The sequence below is a fragment of the Paralichthys olivaceus genome, chromosome 14, assembly GCF_024713975.1.
Source record: "Paralichthys olivaceus isolate ysfri-2021 chromosome 14, ASM2471397v2, whole genome shotgun sequence".
Taxonomy (NCBI): domain Eukaryota; kingdom Metazoa; phylum Chordata; class Actinopteri; order Pleuronectiformes; family Paralichthyidae; genus Paralichthys; species Paralichthys olivaceus.
This window is the reverse complement of record NC_091106.1, coordinates 1,174,476-1,200,191: the sequence shown is the minus strand read 5'-3', so window position 1 is coordinate 1,200,191 and position 25,716 is coordinate 1,174,476. Positions and strand designations below refer to the sequence as shown.

Sequence of the window (25,716 nt, the reverse complement as noted above, 5' to 3'; positions counted from 1 at the left end):
TAGCAGTCAGACATTACCACTGTGTAGTGTCTCACCTCAACCTCACTGCTAAGCTTCACAATGTCGATGTCAGAAAAGTTGTGATTCTTCTCGCTTTTTGATGCAATACATCTTAGAGACTTGTTGATCAGCAGTTATTTAACATTCATGATCTATTTATGGTTGTGGGTATGTAGAGGAAGGGATGTGAGGCAACGCAGACAAATTTCCATGTGAACTGTGATTTATAAAGGGAACATTGCGTTCAGGTGTGCTTGCGCAGTATTACAAATCGGATAATATTTTTGGCATACACCACTCTCAGTTTTTATGGCTGAGGGGTAGAGAAGGTCCAACGAGAAGATCGGCGGTTTCGATCCCAGACTTCCCTATCTGTCTTCCCCAAGTGTCCTTGGCAAGATACTGAACCCTGAATGGCCCCTAGGGGATTGTGTCAATTGCTTAACAGACCTCTGAAATAGCAGACTCTAAACTAATTGTACTGTAAAGCGCTTTGAGTGGTCATCAAGACTAGAAGAATGCTATATAGATACAGAACATTTATTTATAGTATGAAACCTACGCACTGTTTTATCAGTGAGGCCCCTGATCAGCAATAGGTACAGGTTTCTATGGAAGATCATATATAGTCACAAAGTCGTAGTGATGAGACATATCTAAATTTGAGTTTTTTATTCAAACTTATCAGAAAGTGTGCAACATTTATAACAGACCATAAGAAAAACTAAATGATAAGAATTAGTTCTTTAACAGACCTTCTCATTCACACTTCTGGAAACACCCATTTGTCCGAATACATGCCAGAATTTAATGGTGTCTTCCTTGGCCCATGTCTCAACCTTCCACCACCATTTTTGCATAATCCTGCTAACAAACAAACCAACAAACAGCTGGTAATGGACGGGTGAAAACATAACCTCCTTGAAAGAAGTTATAACTTATTATTCTTTCTGTTGAACTCTACTTGTGCTAAAATATCTTATCATGGCGTCAAATCCCTACATTGGATGAGTAGTCTTTGGAAGAAGAAAATCATTTTTGTCCCAAATATGTTAAGTGTACCACCAATCTGGCTCATTCATTCAAATGAGGTTAGGGTTAGGATCTTAACCTTAGGCACATTTTTAAGTTACACATATGATGCAGGAGTAAGACACAGGGCAATGAACTATTTACACTGAAAATGCTAATTAACAAATGAAGAGTGGATTCTCTTTTCTAATAAACTGAATGAAGCAGAAAATTTAACAAACCCAGCAGAACCAGGAGGATCCAGTTACTGACAGCTGCTCTACCCAAACAAGGTAGATATTCTCTTTCACTCTATCAGTTTCAGTCTCACTATCTTGATTTTATACTTCTCTGTACACTTTATGATTGTGATTTACAGCAAGTCCATGTTGTCTACCTGACAGGCAGACTCAGCCCTATAGATATATAAAAAAGGATGAATTTCAAACAATCAAAGCAGATAAATTAAAGTGAGAAAAAGATTAATCTGCAGACTCCCTTGCACTTCTTAATTTACTCCTCATCGTCATCCTCGTCATGGCAGTGTGTGATCTCCTGTGGAGCCTGAGGGAAGAAATAGGGAGGCTGGATCTCACTAATTGATCTGGTCAACTGGTGCCGTTTGCACTTTATCTCCATGAAGTCCATGTCATGGCGATTTCGTGTGGCAAGTGGAGATTCTGTCTCAATGTTGGTGTGGGTGTGCTCCACCGTTGACTCATGAGGCATCTGGAAGGGAAAAACTTACATTTAATGCTGTGAATCAAAAATATAAATAAGTAAAGAAGATTGACAGACACATTGGAGACCCTCAGTGTAATAGTGTGATAGTGATTCTCACCAGTACATGTGAAGCTCTGAACAGATAGCTGAAAGGATAGTAGAGCAGGTTGATGAAAGACGCAGCATACAGGTCAGCATAGCGCATCACTTGGGAGGCAAACAGTGTTTGACGGGAGCCACTGCGAAACAGACTTCCCATCATGCCATAGCACATGTCCATGTCATGAGTCACTTTCTGGGGGGACAAAGAATAATGCATGAAATAATTTCAATTACTGATATTTGGACTGGCAGCTGTAAGGGAAATGTTACATGTTGATCATGCAGAATGTACTCATGTTCATTTCCTCTGTGATTGATCATGATTGAATCTTTACAATGTAACCTTGATCATGCTGAATCCTGTGCAACTGATTGAATCTTCACCTGATTGCCTCAACTAAGGCATTGTTGCCCTGATGTCATCAGAAGATCCTGAGCTTTTGCTTAGAAACAACCTCAACCAGAAGGGGAGGAAACGAGCCAAATGTATAAAGAGCAAGAACAGCTTCCCATCGGCGTGCATATTACAAACTAACCTTTGTCTTGTGTACCATGCTCTGAGCATTAAAGTGTGACAATACTGTAAGAGATTTTTGTCTCGTTCCTCGTTGTCAGAGTGGGATTGAAGAATTGACACGACACAGCCTTGATTAATCTTTTCTATGGAAGTATAAAATATTTTTCTTCGAATAGAGGCGATTAAAAAAATTTACATTGTGGTCACAGTTTGATTATAGATTGAAAATATATCTATATTTTGTGAAAGCAACGTGCACATTTAATAGTGCTCTGCAGTCCTGTACCTCCTTCAGCTTCTACACCATAGGACTATTAGTCTTATTTTACTAATGTTCTCCGTTAAACATGGCATTTATTACACTTCTGTCCGTCCTGGGAGAGGGATCCCACACATTTTTAGTAGTTTTCTTTTTGAGGGTAAAGGGCAGACATGACTTCTTGGTAAAATCGAGAGAATTGGCCACAGAGTTTACCCAAAGTCTGCCTTTCACACGCACAACACAGCAGGAGGTTTTCTGCAACAGCAACACATCCTCCCTTATTCAGGAAACAGGTGGAGCAGCCAGTTGCAGTAGACAGAGGAAGGAAGTGACGTAGTAAGTCATTTTACAGCACCCTGACACTGTCATCGGCTCTTATCACCACAAACTCTCCTGACATCTTTGTCTTGTCTTTTCTTTGTGTGAAACATTTTTTTCACTGGGAGATATTTCTTATTTTTTCATTTTTGCATCTGGCGAGTGTTAGAACCACCCCACTCCCTCTCAGTGAATCCAGCAGGGATCCCCAGCTGTGTTCACACATTGACTTCTCTGGAAAAAATATGAAGGAACTGCAAAGTCCAGTGCATGTCTGGAAGCAGCTAAGTGAAACACAGGAGGAGGTTGTACCTTGATCTGTCCCTGCAGGGAGCTGATGTCTGGCCTTTCGTTGCTGCTGCTGTCCAGATGTCTGAGGACAAAACAAAGTGTACTGTGATCTGGGAAGACAACTCTGTTAAAATGTAGCGTCCACATCAGCTGGATGCTTCACAAGCTCTGGAGAGCAATATCAAAAAAACATGCTGCCAGCTTCTACACACACAAATAAGTGTGTGTCCCATTTACCGGCGGGCAAGTTAAAATAGACATATGATGTTTTATCGCGGGCCAGATATAATTGTACCAAGGGCTGGAAGTGGCCCGCGGGCCTTGAGTTTGACATGTCTGCACTAGATAGTCAAAGTCTAGCTGTCTGACAAGGTCTGACTCAATTGACATAAATGACAATGAGCTGAGACGTGTTTGGCCCATGCTAAAGAGACCGACATACTGACAAACTGAGAGGATTGTAGCTCAAATCGAGGGAGAAATTTTTTACTAAAGGGAGACCAAATTGTGTTTTGACATTCATTCTTTAATGAGTTGGATGTGCTTTAAGAGCACAAACTGCCGGTGAGCTAAATTACAAGCATTCCACTGTTAGCTTGCTGTTGGTAAAATAATTATATCATAATAAATACAGCTTCAGAAGTCAGCAGTTATAATGTGACCTGGCATGGTCAGCCTCATGTTACAACCCTGCGTTAGCCAGCAAAAGAATGATTATATAGAGTGCCCCAGGAAGTAGGTCATGGGTTCCCTCTGCTCAGTGTTTGGTTGGTTTTTGAATGGGGTTTTGGTTACAAATATAAATCAATTTAAAAAATAAGGCATTTCATTACTTTATTACCTTTAAAATTGCCTTTGATTAACCTTACCTTGTATTTGTCTTATGCTCTATCAAGAGAATATAAAAAAATCTGTCCACATATATAGTCAGATTACTTAAAAATATGACAATTCTACAAACAGTATAAACAACAATATTAAGTGATAACCAGTGTGCTAGTCTGTAACAATACCACAATGTGCATTTAGCACACACGCTAGCTAATAACGTCTCAATGAGCTTCTTATTTCCAAATAAGCGCTGCAGGGCCTGGGGGCCCTAGTGGTCAGCTGAGGCTTTAAGCATGGAGGGGCCCTAGTGGTCAGCTGAGGCTTTAAGCATGGAGGGGCCCTAGTGGTCAGCTTACATTTTAAACACCAAGGTGTCAGGGGGCCCTTACATTGTAAGTGCTGAGGGGTCTTGGGGGCCTTAGAGGTTTGCTCATGTTATAAGCACCGAGGGGCCTAGTGGCCAACTTGCACTGTGGGCACTGAGAGTCCTGGTGTTGAACGTTCTCCGTGTGCGGCCTGAGGCTTGGTGGCCCCCTGGCAGTTTGAGGCTCCAGGGCACTGGCCGCCCTGTCAGGTCCATAATCCAGCCTTGCGCACCAGTAAATCTTAATAAACTCTGCAGCTTTTCCAAAATGCTGTAGCAAGACCCAGGAAATATTTCATATTTCTACTGTATTAACTCGACTTAACTAACTTCTAAAATAAAATATAAATAAAACACAACAAATGCTGCTTTAACAAAGAGGAGCTCACTTGTAAAGCTCTGCCAGGAAGCAGTCCAGAGACTGAAGCTCCTCAAATATAGCTGAAAAACAAACATTGGCAATGACATTAGTACATTACATTGTATTCCTGATGGTTTTACTTACCACATTATGTCTTGGTCACATGGCTACATTTGGTGTGTGAAATAAAGAAGCAGACTCACATTTCTACCATGCATGATATACAGGAGGATTTTATTCTATCTGCCAAATAAATCTTGAGTTTAAAATTAAAAGATATATCATAGTAGCTTTTAATTTAATTTAGTGTAGATTACTAGATTTCATAAACAGTGGAATTATAAAGCTATATGTGTATATACACATACATATTAGTGTGTATGTGTTCAGTCTCACAGCTTTTGTCAGTCCAAACTCGCAGCTCCTGGGCCAGCTCAGGTATCACCAGGAAAGTCCTCCAGCCCTGACGCTTCTTGGATTTGAGAATATCACCAAAAATGTGGTCTCCAATGTAGATGATGTCCTTTCCTTTGGCACCCAGCAAGTCACACACAATGTCTGAAGATCCTGTGAGTAAACATAAGATATTTTGCTCGTGCTTGAGGTAATCCTCAAGATTATTTAGCAACAAGTTTCCAGTAGCAGCAACAGGGAAGTGTTTGGGGCAAAGACCTAGATACTAAGCATGAGAACACCATGACAAAAGAGGTGAAGGAGGAGAGCTCAGCACAGGCAGACTCTGGTTTGGAGATGTGAGTGACTACTGCAGAGATTTAACCATGGTTTTCTCCAGGTACAGGCTGCAGTATTTCCTTTGGTTGCAAAACCACATATACCGTAAATGTGCATGGCACTAGATTACAGGCTAGTGGCACTAACCTGTCCACATTTCAATTTCTATCAATGGAATGTTCACGTTTCAGTCATAAAACATTTCCTATCATTGTAACATGCCATATGTAATATAGGGATATATTCACATATCAGAAGAACTACAAATGTATAGCCCAATTTTATATTCCAGTTGTAAAAACAGGTTCAACTCTCGTCTAGCTTTTTTCTTTGAACAACCATTTGTTTTGTGCATAAAACCCCATAATGTAATGTAGTAAATCAGATATTAGGTATACATCCAATCTGCTACATCTCTCTGAAAGAAGAAGTGACCAGATTCACGTGAAATAAGAAAATATCACTTCCAGACATATATGGACAAACTTTGAGGGTTGTTTCTATGACCATTTCATTTTAAAGCAAATTGAATTCGAAGAAAATAATCAACAAGCTTTTACCTCCGGAGTAAACAATACCACGCTGGAGTGTTCCAGTGTATGTGCCGAGCTTCAGCTGACCCGTGGTCTGAAAAAAAAACAAGGTTCAAACACACACTCATACACAGAATGTATCTTACAGAGTTTTTCTCCCATCTTTATTCAGGACTGTGTTCTTAAAGCAAATTTGCACACAAACAGGGACTCTTTAAGAGAGAGAGAGGGCATGGTTTTGAGCTAAAGCTATAAAAATAAAATTACACTATAGTATCTTTACAATAATGTGAAATGAAACAATAGTATCTTTACACAGCAGAGCATGTTGATTCAGAAATGAAATACCATTGAATAAAAGCAGAGTATGATATTTTGTACACACTCACAGTGTCGACCTGCCGCAGCACTGTTCCTTCTCCAAAGAACACAGGCTTCCGGGCATCCACCAGGATCAGGTCAAAGTAGGACTGCCAGGGCTGGTGAGGTGTGCCTGGCTGCGATAAACAGACACAAACAATCACGCACACATTATGTATTTGTGTGTGGATTCGTATGCAAATCATCAAAACCACACTCATTTGTAAAGGTATGGTTGGCAGTGTTTTCTTTGTTTCATTGTTTTTTAATTAAACCCTAAATGTACAGTTGAATGGCAGGTGAGAAATGTAGGGCCCAGTACTGTGACTGCAGCATCTAAAGTTTTAAATGATGTTGCTAGTGCCTGATTAAACAAAATGGATGCTATTCTCTAAAAAAATGATAGACAGTCATTCAGAACAGAAGATTTCTACTCTGAATGGACTCTTATTGAACAAGTAGATTCTTATAAATACCTTGGTTTTTGGATTGATGAAAAGCTGTGCTTTAAAAAACATGTCAATTAACTAACTAAAGCGGGAAAAAAGTAGTACAGTCACCTTTTATCTGTTATGGACAACGGCAATATGATATATATATCTCTGGCCTCCACCCTTCACTCATTCTATCACTCTGGTCTCATGTTCATAACAGGCGATGGCTTTATAATGCATCACTGTGTACTAAACAGTTCTTGCACAGTCACTGGCAGAAAGAAGGGAACAGAACTGCATTTTATGTATTTACAAAGCACTTATTGGTGAACTTCCTGATTATCTTTCGTGTCTTTTTAACTACAGATCAGTATCACACTGCAATAGGTCTTAAGACTATTTGTTCCTTAAAAAATGTGTGATTGGGAAATTGGCTTTCAAATACTTCACCACACACACATGGCACAACTTGCAGAAGCTTATAAAACTAGACAAGCTGGTCCCCTTTTGTCAATTTAATCCATTTAAGCAGTATGAATGAATTTGTTGCCCATACATTCTTGTTGCTCTCCCTATGTTGATGTCCTTAGTCTGCTCTAAATGGTCTTTCCCCTTTCTTTTTGAATTTGATTTTATCATCAGTATTACCTTTGGGCCATGGGAAAAGTCAAACAGGTAGGTCATAATTTTCTGTAAGACAACAGGAGAGGTTTTTTGTTAACACTGGTCCAGATCATTAACATGACCTTGCATTATTGGCACAGTCAAAATGTATAGGTACATAATGAACTTTCTTTGATAATACAAATAATAAAAACAAGACAGTAGGTTCTGGTTAGCTTTAATCGCTCTTAACATATAAGACTGAACTTTCACCTCACCTCTGTGTACTTGTAATCACTGTTGGTGGCCAAAAACACTTTGGCTACTTCATTCATGCGACTGAGAAGGAGAAGAAGCTTTGGCTTGAAGGAGGGATAAATCATCATCAAATTGTACATAAAGAATGCAGACAAATTAAAATGAAAGAAAATAAGACTGAGCTAGAATGTTTTGTTACAACTCTGGACAACAGAGTGCAGCATTTGTTGACCAAAAGTAGTACATGGTTGCTGTATGTACTCACATCCTTTACCACATACTTCTCCAAGTTTTCAACAGTTTTTTCTTTTAAGGACCCCTGTGAAAATAAAAAAACCCCAATAAGGCTGAGGATGGACTGAGCAGTGAGATGGCCTACACTTGCCTAGACACAGGTTTCATGTGGAAAGTGATAAGTATCTACCTTGAAATGAACCCAATCCACAGCATCTCGGACATCCTGGAACATGCTCTTGTAAGACATGAAAAGGTCACCATCTTTGAAGCCAGTCTCACAACTACAGAGACAGTTAAAATCATGTGAACATTACACTCTGCATTACAAGGATTTAGGGTTTCCCCTTGCAGAGCTTCTAAGATAGCATTCTGATTAAGATACTGACATTTTACTGAAACTGAAAAAGTTCACATTAGATTCCAGACAGTATTCTGTATGTAACAGTGACTGTGTAGTACCTTGAGTATCTGGGGCAGTTAGTAAAGAAATCAACTAGGCAAGCGAACAGGTAGGTTTCTGAGGAAGCAGACAGTTAGGCAGATTTATTCATCCAATATGACTAATCAATCATTACCTTTATTATCATTACCATTATTTTTGACACACAGGATCACTACCTTCTTTGGTCATAAAAATATCAAACTGAAGTTAAAAATCATTCATGTCTAAGCTTTGAATGAAAAAGTGAGAGTTGTTACTGTAAGTAACAGTTTGTTCTCCCCCTTTTCAAGACACCTACAAAGATGGGGTAAATGAAGTCTCCATGTTAATTGGGGAGAATGGTACAGATGAGAATGATTCTTGTGTTACAGACCTATCCTTGAGACTGAATTCATAGCTGCCAGAGTGGTTGCCAACACTTTTAACACAGGATAGACTCAAAACTTCTGTCAGTAGCAACAATTCACACCCACTGAAGAAGTGACAGAAACACAAGAGGCACTTTGGGACTTCATTGTGTGGGTAATTATTTATAGAATAAATGATTTATTCAAATTATCACAAGTTCAATCAAGTCTGCTGATAAAAATGCCCACCATTATTGTGCTCTAATGATACATGTTGAATATCCTAAAGTCTTACAGTATAATAATAATCAATGTAACATTTCTAATTCTAGGATAACAAAAGTTTTTGTAATGGTGTCTTTTCTTACCAGGCAGGTTGAATAGTGTATTGAGGATGTAAAACCGGTCTGTGTCTCCACGTTGAATAAATTTGTTGGGGTACAGCTCTCTTATGTCAGGTCTGTGCAGAATTAGTACATATACATCCATACAGGAGGTCAAACAGGCAACCACATAGTTAATATTGTCCATTGAATTGCATGCCTGTGCCTCTCATAGTCCCTCTCTCTCTTTCTCTCTCTCATTGCAGGTATCTCTGAACCCGGAACTGCAGGAGAACAACTATTATTATTAGTGTTATTATTATTATTATTAACAACAATACTTATTAGTAATTAATTATTATATGAATTGTTGCTGCTATCAATAATAATCAATAACTTCTTTACACTGTTATTGTTTACATTTTAACTAGTCAGATCTGATACCTGATGGTGCACAAGTGTTCCCGGTCTCTCTCGCTCCTCTCTCTCTCTCCTCTCTCTCTCTCCTCTCTCTCTCCTCCTCCTTCCCCTCCTCACTATCTCTCTCTCTTCTCTCCCCTCTTTTCCATCCATCTCTCCTCTCCCTTTTTCCTTGCTCATCCCAACTGGTCGAGGCAGATGACCGCCCACATTGAGTCTGGTTCTAGAGGTTTCTCCCTGTTAATGAGGTTTTTCTCTCAACAGTCACCAAAGTGCTGCTCATTGTGGGAACTGTTAGGTTTCTCTATGTTAAATAAGATTTTAAGTTCTTGACCTTCTATGTAAAGTGCCTTGAGATAATATATATTATGATTTGGCGCTATACAAATGAATTGATGAATTGAGTTGTTAGAGAGCTGGATAAAGGAAACTGCCTGGTTCTTTAATGGTATGGTTGACATTTATGTCAGCTCAGTGGGAGTAATGGACCTCACCCTCTTAAGAAGATGAATCCATGCACACACACTAGGATGTTCCCATAGGCATCCACTTTGAGCAGATTGCCATACACTGTGTCAAACACCAATCCTCTAAGAAGAACAGAGACAGGTCAGTAAGAACAAAAAGCACATGAGTGATCATTTCTTGCAATGCCATCCAAATATCAAGTTTCAACACTATTTTCAAAAAGGCAGGGCTCTGTGAACAAACCTGGTGGGGAAGGAAGGGTCATAGACAAAGTTGAGCAGCTCTTGTGGATATCCAATGGACACCAGGCGCTCCACTGTCAAGTCAAATCCCAGGGACTCATACTCAGGAGATTTATACACTACACAGACAGGGGAACAGGCTAACGATCACAATACACAAATCATCCTGATGAGGGCTGTGCATAAATTATAAAATGAATAAAAGCAAAGTGAAACAATTCAAGATAGGAAGCATCAAAGACATGCACCCACGTGTCTTGGACTTTGAGTGTGGCACAAACAGGAAACTTTGATGATGTGGGAGGGGGTCTGTTATTCACACATATTCATACAGTGCATCTATGGGCAGCACTCTTTTATGTTTTAAGTGTCCTTGAGCAAGAAACTGAGTTATCTTTGGGTCTTTAATAGAGCTCTGCAGAGGGTTTCACACTCAGAGTGGAACACCTCCAATAGGGCAAGGAGAAGGTTTTATATAGTCGGGTAATCAGGAAACATAAGAGACAACCATCTCTGAATAATAGCATGAAAAACTGAAGCCTCCTGTAGTCTAGTTGAAACAGGAAGCTGCTAGCTACACAGATCAAGGTCAACAAGAGGATCATCATCAAGTAAGGACATGAGCTCTGAGGTAACATCTGCCAAGTGCATAGCAACACTCAGGGCATTTGTTAGTTAAAGGTAAAAATGAAAAAAAGGTGTCTGTCTAGTTTTGATGCGAGCACAACTGTTTCTATATGAATTATTGTTTAACACAGCACACGAGCATTGATCAGACATAGGAAAGAGTTCAAGCTAAGGCCATATGCAAATTTTCCATTACACCCCTTAATTCAAATAAATCGAACAAATAGGTGAGTAGCTGCGGTGGCACGGCTTCAGGGTTCTGCAGGCTGAGTCCCACAGCCAGTTTTTACTTGCAGCAACTCAATTACTCCAGGTTTCTTTTAGGTTCAGAAAGAAAGATGCAATAAGTCTTCCTACAGGCCAAGCAAACAGCCAAACAGGCATGTTTAGAACAGGCAAAGCAATAGTTTATGTAAAATCGGAAATTACACTGAACAAAAATATAAACGCCCCATGTCAAATATAAGAGTTTTATTAACATTTGGGTTACGCAATATATAAAGAAATTCAAAATTTATTTTCAGTAATTACTAATCTTCATATCAGCGTTGATAACATCATGGTATGGCCATTTGTAACAGATTGACAGTCCTTTGAACATGATAGGGGTCAGGTTGAGGAATTTGATTGTTCAATATCTTGTGTGTCCGCCAGCTGTGTCTCTCAGAGCAACACATCTTCTTCGCATGGAGTTGATCAAATTTAGTCGAGTCGGTTCCTACGCTGGACAGCAGTGAGATCCAGACCACGGTGAGGGCGCCGAGCATGCAAGTTGGCTTCTCGTAGGTGGATACGGACAGTGATGCGTCTGTTGTGCAGACGAATAGTCTCATCAGCTGTGCATGTCGCTGGTCTTAGCCGATCCCGCAGATGTCGGAAACGAACTCTCAAATGGCCTATGGTCCGATAATGGACAATGAGCCGCGCAGCTTCTGCTCTGGTGGTCATCCCTGCATCCAACATGCCAATGCCACGTTCCCGCGACATCTGAGGCATTATGACTTGTGACAAAATTTGACATTTTGGGGTGGCCTTTTATTGTCCCCAGTCAAAGGATTGTCCGGCTGTTGCTCATTTTGTCTGATCACCCACTGGACACACCCCACCCATGCACTCAGTAAAAAAACAACTCACTGAGTAATGCCCACTGACAGCGAATTGGATTAAAAAATTATACACAAATCAAGAGAAATATCACTTTTGTACAATAAAATGTCAGCAAATGTTCATTTACAGTTGTTAACTCCACATGGCAACAATATTTTACATGGGGCGTTTATATTTTTGTTCAGTATATATGAAGTGGAATCCCTGCTATTTTCTTAACTGGTTATTTTATTACTAAAAACTACCTAAAAAAGACAAATTAATTAACAGGCAACATGTAATTTAAGATTTATACAAAATAAGGGAGCTTATGATTAAGTTTGAAACCTCTGCTTTCAGCTGCTTTTACCTTAGTATTTACTACAGGATTATTGTTATGCTGGTTGGCAGTATTGTTTTTGTTTTTTTATTGTAGGGTTTTGAATATCAGAATCAGAATCAGAAAAGCTTTTATTGCCAAGTAAGTTTGCACATACATGGAATTTGTTTTGATGTTGTTGGTGCATGTCAGACATCTCTAAATATAACAAGATAAAAAAAATCAAGTATTAAAATGTAACAATGTAAATATAAAAATATATACACAGTATGTTTTTTGAAGGTAAAAAATGAGAAATAAGAAGAGCAGTACAGCTGAGTAAGTATAGTGTTCACAGTATGCAGATAATTTCCAATATAAGTATATAGCTGAGCGTTAATGTAACGCATAGAGTAGAGAATGCAGTGTCAATGTGACATATGGAGGCAGAGGTGGAGTGTGAAAGAGTGTCAGGTTGGGTTCCGGGCGTTGTTGATAAGGCTAGTAGCGGATGTTCATTGTTTTTGGCAGGTTGAATTTCTTCAACTGCCGCAGGAAGTACATCCTCTGCTGAGCTTTCTTAATGAGAGAGGTGATGTTCAGCTCCCACTTGAGGTCCTGGGAGATGATAGTTCCCAGGAAGCGGAAAGACTCCACAGTGTCAATTGTGGAGTCACATAGGTGATGGGGGCAGGTGAGGCTGAGTTCCTCCTATAGTCTACAACCATCTCCACTGTCTTTAGAGCATTGAGCTCTAAGGTTGTTTTGGCTGCACCAGTTCACCAGATGGTCTACCTCCCACCTGTAGGTGGACTCGTCACCATCAGAGATGAGACCAATGAGAGTGGTGTCATCCACGAACTTCAGAAGCTTGACAGACTGGTGGCTGGAGGTGCAGCTGTTTGTGTACAGGGAGAAGAGCAGAGGAGAAGAACACAGCCCTGGGGGGATCCGGTGCTGATGGTCCGGGAGTCTGAGACATGTTTCCCCAGCTTCACAAGCTGCTTCCTGTCAGACAGGAAGTCAGTTATCCACCTGCAGGTGGAGTCAGGCTTTTAGGTGGGCATTGGTGGAGGAGCCCAGGCCCCTGCTGAGGTGGGGGAGGTGGAGGTGATGAACTGTAGCTGGAGCTGTTGGGAGGTGTCGTGGGGGATGGTTGCAGGACTGTCCCTTTGTCTTTCAAAGCGACAGTAGAACTCCATCAGGTCGTTGGCTAGGCGTTGGTCGTTGATGGAGTGGGGGGCTTTAGGCTTGTAGTTGGTGATCTGCCTGAGCCCTTTCCAGACAGACGAAGAGTCGTTGGCTGAGAACTGGTGTTGGAGCTTCTCAGAGTACAGTCGTTTAGCCTCCTTTACAGCCTTGCTAAACTTGTACTTCGCCTCTTTGAATCTGTCTTTGTCCCCACTCCCGAAGGCCTCTTCCTTATCCAACCTTAACCTTCTGAGTTTGGCTGTGAACCAAGGTTTGTCATCGTTGTAACTCACCCTGGTGCATGATGGAACACAGCATTCCTCACAGAAGCTGATGTATGACATCACAGCCTCTGTGTACTCATCCAGACTGTTGGTAGCAGTCCTGAACACATCCCAGTCAGTAGAGTCCAAACACGCCTGGAGATCCTCCACAGCCTCACTGGTCCACTTCCTTGATGTCCTCACTACAGGTTTGCAGAGCTTTAGTTTCTGCCTGTAAGCAGGAATCAGGTGGACCATGACGTGGTCAGAGTGTCCCAGTGCAGCACGGGGGACAACGTGATAAGCATCCCTGACTGTGGTGTAGCAGTGATCCAGAATGTTCTCCTCTCTGGTCGGACATTTAATAAACTGTCTGTATTTAGGGAGTTCGTGAGTGAGGTTTCCTTTGTTAAAGTCACCGACAACAATAACTAAAGAGTCCGGGTTGGTCCGCTCCACACACAGTATCTGGTCGTTATTAATATGTTATATAAATATAGAAAATATTACCATGAATTCCAGTATGGACTGGGCAAATAAAAAACTTGAGCAAACAGGTAGGGAGAATGTGAGGATTTTAAGTGTGTATCTAAAAGATCAAATAGGATCGGAAAGTTCGGAGTGAATCATCTTCAACTCACTGTCACTTTTTTCATTAGATCCATCAGAAAGATCAATGGCAGAGTCATGCAGATGGTGTAAGATCTAGCCACAGCAGCTAAACCTATACATGTCATCAAGGCTGAGACCACAAGGCTCAAACTGCACTTACCTGCCAGAGTGTAATCCATATCAAAACCAAAACACTTCATCTTCTCCATGGCTAAGCTTCGGTTGACAAACACTCTGGTGGACAAGAAGGGTACATAGTCAATGAATGCTGACAGTTGGCAGTTCAAGCTGAATGCTGCACTGCTTACATGTCCTAAAACACACCACACCACTAGTTCACAGTTAAATAATCAGCAGTGATATCATGAAGGAAAGAATATGCAATGGTAATGTGTTGCTGCTGCAGTTAATGCAGTAGGTGAGAGTGAGAATGAGAGGGGACAGTGCCTGAAATAAAAAGAAGTTGTCAGATTTAAAGGTGGAGGCAAAAAAGAATTGTTTTTCATCATCAGAATGTGAGGGGACTTGTATCGCCTGTGTGTATTTTAATCATCCAAAACTGCAGGTATTATTAAATTCAGAGACTGCATTGATATCCCCAATCTATAAAATATAACTGAATTATATTATTCCCAACAGGGACTTTAAGCAGAAAGGTAAATATTATACAATGCTAATCAATGATACAAGTGTAACCCTAGTGAGTACTTTTGTTTGTACTGGGATGGTACAGTTCATCACAAAGATCCAAGATCACAGATCTGTAGAATCTATATCCGCTGATGAATGAGTCAGTCATCATCATTTGCCAGAAAACCCTCATAGTTATTAATCTATGAGGGTAGTTGCTAGTTGCTAATCCTTCCATTCGCATACTCCTATCAGTGATAGTATATCCATCACACAGCATTATGCACGAGTGTCACATAAGTGGTATCCTACCTTCTATTCTAGAACATTGTTTGGAAATTAAAGTTTAATTGTTTTTTGTAAGAGGTTTCAAGTGAGCTTTGTAGGCCTGACAGCAAAGTCATGTTCCCTGCAGCGATTTTACACACACACACAATATATGAAGGTGAAGTTTTAGCCTAAAAGATATGCAGCTATTGAAAACTATTAATCACTTGGTTCTGTAACTTTTATTTGATGCCTTCTCGCCTTAATTTGTATTAATTCTATTTACAAATTTTTCAATTGAAGGACCTTAGTCTTGTGAGCACAAATAACACTGTTGGATTTAAAGTGGATTGATAATCTGGTTTCAATTCACCACCTCATGTCTGCACGGCCACTTTCCTGTCTCCAAAATGTATATATGGGTCAGAGTTTGTGTGCAAGTATACACATTCTCCTGTCATATTAAAAACATTAATATTAAATAACTTTAATTGACATTAAAGCTACCTCAGGGCACCACCCTTCAAAGGAAGGGAAATGACAGCCAATTTAGTGATTCAGTCTCATGAAATTACTGACTACAAATTTGGAAATTTAATCAATAATTCAATTGATAACTTTAACCAAAATGACCATGTCAATAGCTAGCAAAGTTGAAGGATATAGAGTTCTTGACAAGGTAGAGGTTGGAAAAATTCACACTTATGACATTAATGAAGACAACATGTGTGTTTATGAAAAACATTTATTATGAAACTAACAAAAGTATTAACACACAAACTAACTAAAGGTGTACTTACTGTGTACAGATGTGAATGTGAGTATGTGTGTGAGTGAGTGAATGAGTGTGCTTTCAAAATGGCAGAAGGCCACAATTAAACCAAAGTGCATATGAAATGGCTACACCATGTGCTTGATGTCACACGTACACATGTGGACAAAATTGTTGGTACCCTTCTGTTAAAGAAAGAAAACTCACAATGGTCACTGAAATAACTTTTAAACTGTCAAAATAATAATAATAAATACAAATTGACTGAAAACTAACTAATTAAATCAGACATTGTCATTTAAAAAAACAAACTAATGAAAATGGCCTGGACAAAAATGATGGTACCTAGGAAAGATTGAAAATAATTTGACCAGAGGGACTAAACTAAACTAAGGTGTGTCTTCTTGGACAGATGAGACAAAACTGGAGCTTTTTGGCAAGTCACATCAGCTCTATGTTCACAGAGGCAAAAATGAAGCACTGAAAGAAAAGAACACTGTAACTACTGTGAAACATGGAGGAGGCTGTTATGTTCTGGGGCTGATTTGCTGCATCTGGCTAAGGGTGTCTTGCAGGGTACAATGAAATCTCAAGACTATCAAGACATTCTGGAGCGAAATGTGCTGCCCAGTGTCATCATTTCTGTCCAGGCCATTTTCATTAGTTTGTTTTTTAAAATGATTCTCTTTAACCACAATTCAAAAGCAATGTCTGATTTTCCTTAGTTAACATTACGTCAATTTTTATATAATATTATATTCAGTGACCATTGTGCGTTTTTCTTTCTTTAACGGAAGAGTACCAACAATTTTGTCCACATGGTGCCAAGTTAGAGAAAGTAGTTAATGCATGCAAAGTCGGTGAAGAGCATAACATAACTAACATTAGCTTTCAAATAACTTAGCTAAAATATCACAGCAACACAAATCAAACTTTAAAACATAACACAAAATTGAATATAACAGTCCTTTGCTTGGCCTAGTGTAATTTTTTTGATGTGCTGTTTGAAGTCCAGTGAAGTGGTCTTGTTGATTGTGGCTCCTGTTATCTTACATCTGCTGGTCAGACATTGTGTCATGGCCAATTGCTCATGCTGAAGTTCTTAGGCAGGCTCTCGCCTCGCTGCCTTTTGGAAGGTTTTAGCAGTCTGCTCTAGGCAGTCCTGCTTGGAGATGGGAGAGGGATTGGTTAGGGAAATGTCTCCCTTGCTGGGTGAGCAGAGATACTCACCTTTCCTCCAGGAGAAGTGAGTAGAAAATAGAAGAAAGGGGGTAGCTTGGCTTTTATTGTTCTGATGACCTCATGGGTCATGGGGCACACAGTGACCAATAGTGGTGGAAAGTTGTATTCAGGGTAAGGTTTAGATGAAGCACCCTGGGAGACTGAGTTCTGGAAGCTCTACTTTGTCTCCAAAACAAAGAAGACATGTGGTCAGGCTTTTGGCTACACATGTAGGCCCATCTGTTGTTCACAAATAGTAGGTCCCAACATCAGCTTTCTGTAAAAGTTAAATTGTAAACACAGTGAAAACAATAATTTAACAACTGAAGAGTCCTTTTAGATTAATATACAGTATATAACAGCAGAAATCAAGTCAATGGCAGAAGGGTAAGAAATAATACATACACTTTAGCTGATATGGAGGGTCTGTGATATCATCATTTTAACCATAGACTGTATGTATGGGTACAAATGTGAAAGGTGAGACCCATCATCCATCTTTATATACAGTCTTTGATCTCTCCATTAGAGAACTAAGGATGCTGTTAAGTAGTCTCTCCACAACCAGATTCACCCTCTCCCCTTTGTTGAACTGGTCATTAGTATCATTAAAATCTTCACTATCCATTTTTGGCAGTGAGAAAGAAATGGTGTTGATTTCTGTAAAATTAGAGCCTCAGATTTTTGAGGGCTGATATTAGGAGTAAAAAATGTTGGCTAATGAAATAAAATATTTAACATATGTTCTAGGAGTGGCAATGTTGCTTAAAGGTTCAGTGTGTAGAATTTAGTGACATCTAGAGGTGAAGTTGCATCTTGCAGCTGAATATTCCTCATCGCTACCTCCCCTTCCAAAAATGACAGAGAACACGTGGTGAACTTCAGTTCTCATGAAAACTCCAAAGGTTTTAGCCCCCCCATGTAAATATTACGTTTTTAGATATAAAGGGCCTATTCTATAGTAAAGAAAATTACAATACATACAACTCCAGTGAAAACATCTCTAGAATTATTTTATATTCAATTTCTGCCAGAAATTCCTTTCACCTAAATCTTACACACTGAACATTTAAGATGTCTTTATTGAACCCTGATAACAAAGAAATTTAAAGTAAAAATCTTTTTTTTAATAAATAACTAAATAAAAAGAAAAGAAAATCATGAGATACATGACAGATACAATAATAAGAAAATAAAATATTTTGTAACATGTAACCATAAATACACATATTTTCACATGAATGTCAATACTGATGTCTGTGAAAGACTCATATCACACAAAATGATTGGTCAACTGATATATTAGTTTGGCTCTGCTTAAAGTGATCAAGGACATAATTAAGCATGACTGATGATTTTGTTAAAATAGATACATTATTATACTATTATTACATGTTACCCCATGTTAGATTTTGTATTTGACTCACTTTCAGTTTCACCAAGTATTGGTACATTTACAGAAAAGACATGATTCAATAACGGGTCCAGTTCTTTTTGTCCTGCATTTTACAATAATGTGTGTATTATCTGTTTGCACCGACAGGGCACCATATCTGCAAATTTAGAACTGTTTGTTTATTAAGGGACAATGCACATAATCAACCATACAATCACATTTTTATTTGCAGTCTCTGGATGGTTGGTGGATTTTTTAAAAATTTTAAGAAAACAGAAAACTTCATAAAAGACAAATAGAATTTTTTTTTTATAAAATAACTGTGCAGAAATATTTCGTGACAAGCATCAGTTACTGCACATTAAAGCAGTAACATAGACCAACGCACCCAGCAATTCAACTTTCATAACATAGAAGAATTATGCATTATAGCAACACACTAAGCATTGCATAATCATGTATTAAAACTATTTAAAGCCCTACATGAAGCGACCAGAAAAGTATTGAGACTAGGCCTGGGCCGATAATCAATAAATCAATTAATAAATTAAAATGAACTCGATAATTTGTCCGGCCTCGATATATCGCCATGCGCATGCGTGTTTGTTTTCCTCGTCTCTCGCCTCCAAGCAGGCTGGATGACAAGAGGGTTCACTCTGTGCTCGGTCTCAGCACCTGGGGGCGTATGTTGCGGAATAAACGGAGTGAACCCTCTTGTCAGTCATCCAGCCTCTTTGTCTCTGTGGGGGGAGGCGGGGCGGCTAGTAGTGGCTCCACACACAGAGTGCAGAAAGTGAGCGTCGTGCGGAGCAACGTGAGGAAGAAAGATGATGACTGCTAAGCCAAATGCCACAGCCCCAGTGTGGGAGTATTTTGGCTTCAAAGCGAACGAGCAAGGTGAGCCTATAAACACGGACGAGCCGGTGTGCCGACTGTGTTCCAAAGTGGTGGCAACAAAAAAATGGGAATACAACAAACTTACATGCCCACCTAAGGCATAACCACCCGACCCAGTTTTCCCAGCTGGAGAAAAAAAGTGCCCCTCAGGATGCAGATGCTTCGTCTCGACAGTCTACACTCACTGAGGCGTTTGGTCGACAAAGCAAATACAAACGGAACAGCGCAAAATGGTGCAAGCTCACAGATAGTGTAGTTCGCTACGTCGCTAAAGACATGCTTCCATTTAACACAGTTGAAAAGCCAGCATTTAGAGAAATGCTGCAAACATTTGACAGACAGTAAGAATTGCCTGGTAGAAAATACATGTCACAAACGGCAATTCCAGAACTTTACAACAGAGTGAAAGATGACACATTGAAGGAAATCAAAGACATCGCATTTTACTCTGCCACTACAGATATGTGGTCAAGCTCAAACATGACCCCCTACATGAGCTTGACCATACACTATATAACTGCTGACTGGACCCTGCACTCCAAGTGTTTAGAGACCAGATATGTCCCTGATAACCATACTGCTGACACCCTTGCAGAAAACCTTAAGGCAGCTTTAGCAGACTGGGGACTGGATGAGAACAAACTAGCCCGCATCACTACAGACAATAGTGCGAAAATTGTAGCTGCAATAAGGAATCTTGGCTGGCCATGGCTTAATTGCTTTGGCCACAACCTCCATCTTTCTGTGTCCCATGGTCTGGACAGCGACAACGATCGGACAGCCTGTGCCATAGGACTCTGTAGAAGTTTGGTCAGCATATTTCACATGAGCTGGATAAAGAAGAGAGACCTGAGGAAGGCACAGGCTGAGGCCAATTTCCCCAAACAGAATCTAGTGCTGGTGAGTGATGTTTAATTCATTGATATATATAATATATAAACAAAATAATTATTGTACTAATTATTAATGATAAATAATGGAAATGTAAAAAGTAATATTTCTTTAAGACTGCTGATGTAGACCAACCAATGAAAAATAAAAAATAGGCCTATTATTTTTCCCACAGGATACTGCCACACGATGGGGCACTAAGCAGAATATGGTAGAGAGGGTGCTGGAGCTGCTCCCAGCCATAAGACGTGTCCTGGTTGAGGACAGAAAACATGGCCACCTCAACCCAACCTGGCAGGATGTTTTTGTGTTGGAGTCCATCAACGCAGCAATGAAGCCACTGGCTGACTTCACATATGTCCTCTCAGGGGAAAAATACATCACAGTGTCCTCAGTTAAGCCTGTACTGGAACTGATTAAAGGTGAATTTCTCTCTCCAGGACCCAATGACACTGCACTGACATCCAATGTTAAACAAAACATGTGCAGGGTAATGACTGAAAACTACAGCTCACCTGCAATCCAAGTCCTCCTGAGAAAGGCCACCATCTTGGATCCAAGATATCGTGGCACCATGGAGGAGGCAGAGGCATTGGATGATGTCAAACATCAGTTTGTGCAAGAGCTGCTGGACTTAAAAGAGCCAGAAGGAAGTGGAGAAGGTACCAGTGGTGAGAGCTACAGCACAGCTGCTGCTAGAGGAAATGAGGATGAACCTCCTGCACCCACAAAGAAGAGGCTGAGTGACCTTCTTCAAAACAGAAGAGCTCACCTCACAGGTCATTCCCAGGCTGCAGTTCCAAAAAGAGTGCAGGCTGCTGTAGAGCTGACCAAGTTCCTCCAGGAAGATACACTTGATGCATCTTCTGATCCCTTAATGTGGTGGCGTGACAATCAAAGAAGATACCCTTTGATGGCTAAGTTGGCACAAAAATACATGTGCATATGTGCAACAAGCACCAGCTTGGAGAGAATGTTTAGCACAGCTGGCAATATTGCTACTCCAGAGAGATCCTGTCTTAAGCCACACAAAGTCAACATGTTGGTTTTCCTTGCTCGGAATCTGCCAAACTAAAGTAGCTACAGATTTGCATATGCAAGTGTTTGTGTTGTTACTCTGCACTTTTTGTTTACAAAGGTCCTAACTGGATTGACAGTGTTACCTGTTATGGAATGTACAACTCTATACCTCTGTGCCTAAATGTTCAATATTTATTTAAGTGCAATTTTATTTGTGGAGACTTTATAAGCCATTTTATTTACTTTTTTGGTTGTGGTTTTATATTTGAGTGCTGTTTTTCTTAACAAAGACGGGGTCTTTTTTATTGTTTTTGGTTGTGATTTTTATTCAATGCAATTCTTGCTAACAGAGAGTGAGAGTCCATTTTATTTTTTGTTTGTTTTATTTATTTAGGATATTTAAATGTTAAATTACAATTACAATGGTAAAAAACACTCAGAAATAAAAGTTTATTGTATTTGAAAAGGGTGTGCATTATTATTATATCATGTTGACAATAATATCGTTACTGCAATAATTTGTGGGACAATATATCGTCCAGCAAAATTTGTTATCGTCCCAGGCCTAATTGAGACAGAAGTTACATTTAACACTTAATATGACGACAACATAACTCACCATAAGGTATAATTATGGTGAGTTTGATAGCATATCTAATTATCCAGTTATCCAAATATCTGGATCAATAAGACAGGGCTCATCCACAAAAAGCTGTCTACCAGCTCTCTGTTAGGGCTGCTTGTTGTGAACAAAGGATCTGTTCACAAAATATAGTTAACAACCATACATATCTACACTAGACAGCTACATAACTGGGCTAAAACACCAAATTAACGATTTGATAAATAAAGAAATGATCTGTATTTATATAGTGCTTTTTTAGTCATGATGAGTGCATCTGTGGGCAGCTCTTATTCTATGAGGAGCATTTTGGGGTTCAGTATCATGGACAAGAATAAGCTCTACCCCCTCAAACACAGCCAATTTCAGTATGTGAGACAGTAAAACAGCTTTTAATTCAAGAGATGAGGAATCACCTGATACCTAACATAAGGTATTCACCTGCAGACAACATAGACAGTCAACATTTTAAACAGATTTAAGTCAGTTAAATGAATCCGTGCATAATAACATCTGTATATCATTTGTTATTTTATATCCAATTAGAAAACCAAAATCGGTAAATTAGAAAACAAGTTATTATTTCGTTATTCATTTATGGTCATTTATCTGTTACCAAAAACCAAATAACGTTTTTTTCTCGTATATAGTTTGGATTTTTTGCTTAGATCAAAAATAGGAAATGAAGAAAGGGTCAAGGGCTGAACTTGATTTTGACATTTAATATTTTGATATTTTCAAATATATATTATATATTTTCTCATACTGTATATGGACCCAATCACAGCCCGCTACAGTTCTGTATACATTAGGTTGGGCGGTGACATGAATAACAAAGTAATGACTAATTTTTTAATTTTCCAATTTTTATTTTCTAATTGAATATGAAAAGAACAAATGATTTGAGTGTGACCCATAATTTTCATATTCCTATTTTTGATTTGATTTGAAAAAATCCAAACTACAAAAACAAACCATTATTTTTTTTTGGGTATCAGATTCATAAATGAATAACAAAATAATGACTTTTTTAAATTTTCCGAATGATACACGGCAGTGCATTATACTTAACTAACACATATGCCAGAAACACAATTGAAACGGTGTTAAATGCTTTACTAATTACATTTTTACTACTTTTAAGTACTTTTACATTCAAATTTTAAATGGACCTTTTTTCACATGACTATATGGCTGACTATATGACATTTGCACATGCCTTAAAGGGATAGTTCACAGAAAAAAGAAAATTCACTCATTATCTACTCAACACTATGCGGATGGTGGGTGAGATGTTTGAGTCTTAGTCATCGAGTAACGCGAGGGCTAGCAAGCTAGCAAGCAAAATAAACATTTACTTACCAGAAAAGCTGGATATCAAAAATTTAAAGGTCTTTTAACACAACTTACAACCAAAAAAATTTAGGGGGTGCTGATTTATTTACACACTGATATTGTTTACATCATATTAACACAAGGCAGAGGCCCAACAGTGCCCTTATGAAACTACATTGAAATTAAGTAGATTCTGATTTGAACCCCCCATGTAAGAGTATCTTCAAGCTGCTGCATTGCTTAAAAACTAAAATAAATATGAACTTGTTTTTTTTTATCACAGTTCATCTATCAGTAGCATTTCTAATGCTGAGAAGTTGAGAAAATAACAGAAACTGGAGAATGGACTATGACATTGGTGTGACTACGTTTTGTGTTTTGTGCCAGACAACTGGTCCATGTACATTTTTTTTGTTGCAGTCTGACTAAGAAGTACCTGTGATGAGCTTCACGTCGATACTTCTTCATGGCTATACCGTCCATGTTGGCAGGTAGGTCGGCATAATTCTGCAGATGGTCGCTCCATGAGGTAGTCATCGTGCTCAGTAAACCTGTATCCACAAACACTTTTAAGGCTTTAGTTAGGGCTGTGCAAAAGTAGTGTTCTCTAGAATCTTAGTAATATGATTTACATGTCAGTCCACGTTAATAATGTAAAAACAATGAGGACAATTAAAGTTCAGTTTACGCACTGTTATTGAAATTGATTCTTTACATAAGGGATTTAGAAACCCTTCCTAAACCACTGAAGCACTTAGATTGTCTGTGTATGATGTTATGTTAGATTGTGTTTATGATGCTGTTGTGTTAAGCATTTAGTTTTAGCTACGACAACAATGGAAGGTTCGCCTGTAAATCAGGATCAAATATAAAATCATTCTATCAAGTGAGCTGTATTAATACTTCTCATAATAAAAGTTTTCACAGTCACAGTAAAGCTGTTTTCAGAAATGCACTGAATTTTCTCTCTTATAGGGCATGTAAATATGATTAAAATGGTGTAGCTTGTTTCAAAATATTTCAGTCAACCTTCTGTTATCTTAAAAAAAAAAAACTTGACTCAATAATAATGCTGTTTGTCTTGGGGATTGTTTATGATTTTGTTTGTACTGTGAGTTTACAATATCAAAAGCAGTGACACACACAGACGACGCAGACGAAGATGTCAAGAGAGATGGGGTAATAAGAGCTCATGCCGTTGTCTGTGTAAATCACATGATCCCTGCAGCGCAGTTAATAGGTTATGCGGTTGTAAACGCATCCATGCAGAGAACCTCCCGCTGCCTTGTGCATGTGTGAAAGGCAAACTAAATATCTCATACTGAACCAAATTCATGCTATTTGTCCAATTTTGATATGGGATTAAAAGCATTTCTACCATAAGTCGTTTTAGATCCTTGTGCCTGTTCACTTTTTACTAATGAACTGTATTTTTTTATTTGGTGGAAGTGTGTTACTCCAAAAATATACAGTAAGTAGTTTAAGATTGCAAAAACGTAAGGCTCATAAACTGCATATGGGGAAAAAATAGTAGTATCAGCTATCAGAGTATAATATCAGACTTTAAATCATATTGGTTATAGGTTACAGGTGTGGTACTTCTGAGTTGAAATTTCTCTAAATTGATGAACTTCTTAAGTTTAGAGGGTGTTTTATTTATTTGACAAACTGGTTTAAGAAAAATTCATTAGAATATAGTCCAATCTTATTTCCTTTTTATGTTTTTTGATAACCGTCACTAGTCGCTTTCTTATTCTCACGCTATAACAGATTCATAATAATTGAAATTGTTAGCTGGTTAAGATGTCCTCGCCTCTTTTCAGATAACTTTCATACTGCAGCGCTTCTTTAGAGACCGATAAAGTCGCTAAACACGTACCCTAAAGGTCAGAATACAGGCGCGTTCCATAATTAGGGGCCCCTTACTTAACCTCAGAGCCCAAAGTAGAAAACAACTGACTGAGTTCCTGTCAACTGAGGGAACTAACTCTAAGGTTTCACCGTTACTGCTGCGAGGCATTGAGACTAGCTTTACTTAGCTCGGTGTCCTGTAACGGCAATGGCAGCTAACATTAGCAACTCAGTGTAGGGACGTTGTGTAACTGTTTTCAGTATGAAATAATGGCATTCCCAGAATACTTCAATCCTATAAGAACAGGTCCACATGTCAGCTTAAGTCCCCTCAACTCGCCGTTCGCTAATTATGTAACAGTGCTGTGACTAAATGCTAACTGACCCAGACGTTTCGCAAACAACAACATAAACACGCACCGTGTCTTCTTCTTCTTTTTCTACTCCTCCTCCTTCGTCTTCTTCTTCTCCCTCTTCTTCTTTTTCTTCTTCTTCTACTCCTCCTCCTCCTTCTTCGTCTTCTTCTTCCCGGCAGAA

General features: G+C 39.1%; 1 protein-coding gene across 2 annotated transcripts; it reads right to left on the bottom strand.

Annotated features, from left to right (window-relative positions):
- Positions 1–657: 657 nt before the first annotated feature.
- On the bottom strand, positions 658–25,716 carry nt5c2a (5'-nucleotidase, cytosolic IIa). 2 transcript variants are annotated; one of them, XM_069538859.1, is made up of 18 exons: positions 25,600–25,716; positions 23,765–23,879; positions 14,438–14,511; positions 10,181–10,298; positions 9,964–10,059; positions 9,095–9,186; positions 8,397–8,454; positions 8,125–8,218; positions 7,966–8,019; positions 7,721–7,804; positions 7,488–7,529; positions 6,435–6,542; positions 6,073–6,139; positions 5,177–5,347; positions 4,809–4,860; positions 3,246–3,306; positions 1,853–2,029; positions 658–1,740 (listed from the first exon to the last, which is right to left on the bottom strand). In XM_069538859.1, exons 2-18 carry the CDS (start codon positions 23,863–23,865, stop codon positions 1,525–1,527), a joined length of 1,665 nt encoding a protein of 554 aa, XP_069394960.1. In that variant the 5' UTR covers positions 23,866–23,879; positions 25,600–25,716; the 3' UTR covers positions 658–1,524. The 2 variants fall into 2 exon arrangements, with proteins under 2 accessions (XP_069394960.1, XP_069394958.1); XM_069538857.1 differs by lacking the exons at positions 9,095–9,186; positions 9,964–10,059; positions 10,181–10,298 and having other exon boundaries at positions 25,600–25,707.

Bases quoted from the DNA above. Each gene is read 5' to 3' on its own strand.
- nt5c2a (XM_069538859.1), bottom strand. From the start codon at position 23,865: ATGACTACCTCATGGAGCGACCATCTGCAGAATTATGCCGACCTACCT. The intron at 8,020-8,124 runs GTAGATACTTAT...TTATTTTCACAG, and splicing joins TGGATTGGGTTCATTTCAAG to GGGTCCTTAAAAGAAAAAAC. The intron at 1,741-1,852 runs GTGAGAATCACT...TTTCCCTTCCAG, and splicing joins TCAGAGCTTCACATGTACTG to ATGCCTCATGAGTCAACGGT.